This window comes from Halyomorpha halys, unplaced genomic scaffold (assembly GCF_000696795.3).
Source record: "Halyomorpha halys isolate HHAL.00 unplaced genomic scaffold, Hhal_1.1 Scaffold1971.1, whole genome shotgun sequence".
Classification (NCBI taxonomy): domain Eukaryota; kingdom Metazoa; phylum Arthropoda; class Insecta; order Hemiptera; family Pentatomidae; genus Halyomorpha; species Halyomorpha halys.
In genome coordinates this window covers 4,519-5,392 of record NW_027106173.1, presented here as the reverse complement: position 1 = coordinate 5,392, position 874 = coordinate 4,519, and the positions used below count along the sequence as shown (strand labels likewise).

Genomic DNA, 874 nt, shown 5'->3' with positions numbered 1-874 from the left:
TGAGTCGACTCCCTTGATGTTGGCTGCAATTGCAGGACACGTTACAGTAGTTCAAGCTCTGCTAGATGCTGGGGCTGCGGTAAATATGAAGCAAAAGCAACAGTCCACTCCGTTAGAGCTAGCAGCTCTGAGAGGACACCCTGTTGTGGTACGAGCTCTCCTTGATGCTGGAGCAGATGTGAATTCGAAAAATAAGTTCCTGTGTACTGCTTTACATCAGGCTTCAGTGGAAGGGCACATTGAAGTTCTGAGAATGCTGCTTGATGCTGGGGCAGACATAGCAGCTAGGGAAGAACATGGGTGCACTCCATTAATGGGTGTGTCTCAGGGCGGTCACTTGGCTGCAGTGCAGCTGCTTCTCGAACGGGGTGCTCTAATAAATACTAGGGATGACAATGGAAACACTGCTTTAAGTCGGGCTATTCACTACAAACGCACTAACGTAATAAAGTACCTGAAATCAAAAGGTGGGTTCAAGTGATATTGCATATCATAGTGCAGTTGTCTTCTGCTCATCCGTATGTACAAAATATGCTCGGTGTAATTTTATAATGAATTTGATTTTATTTTATTATGACATAAAACTATTTTTAAAATGTTATGAACTTTTTTCAATTTGTCTTTTATTACAAAAACTTTATTAGTGACAGTTAATTAAAATTTAGTTGTATTTTTAATAAGTTTAACATTAATTAATATTTTGTTTCAATATTTCAATTACTCTGAAGGCTGGGCCTGTTTTTAACTAATTAGGGGAAACAGGTTATTTTAGATCAACTTGAAATAATTGTTTTAAAATAAAATTTGATGTCAAAATATAGAAATGTATTGTTTCAAGAATACTAATGAAAATATATAATGTAAACATTGTATT

General features: G+C 36.3%; 1 protein-coding gene across 1 annotated transcript in view; it reads left to right on the top strand.

The window, feature by feature from the left end:
* Positions 1-16: 16 nt before the first annotated feature.
* LOC106690920 (ankyrin-3) overlaps positions 17-874 on the top strand; it is a gene marked incomplete at its 3' end in the record, with an annotated part of 5,358 nt that continues 4,500 nt past the window's right edge. The window contains exon 1 of the mRNA XM_067053707.1: positions 17-467. Within this exon, the coding sequence (XP_066909808.1) occupies positions 17-467 (451 nt within the window). The remainder of the gene's footprint in view (positions 468-874) is intronic.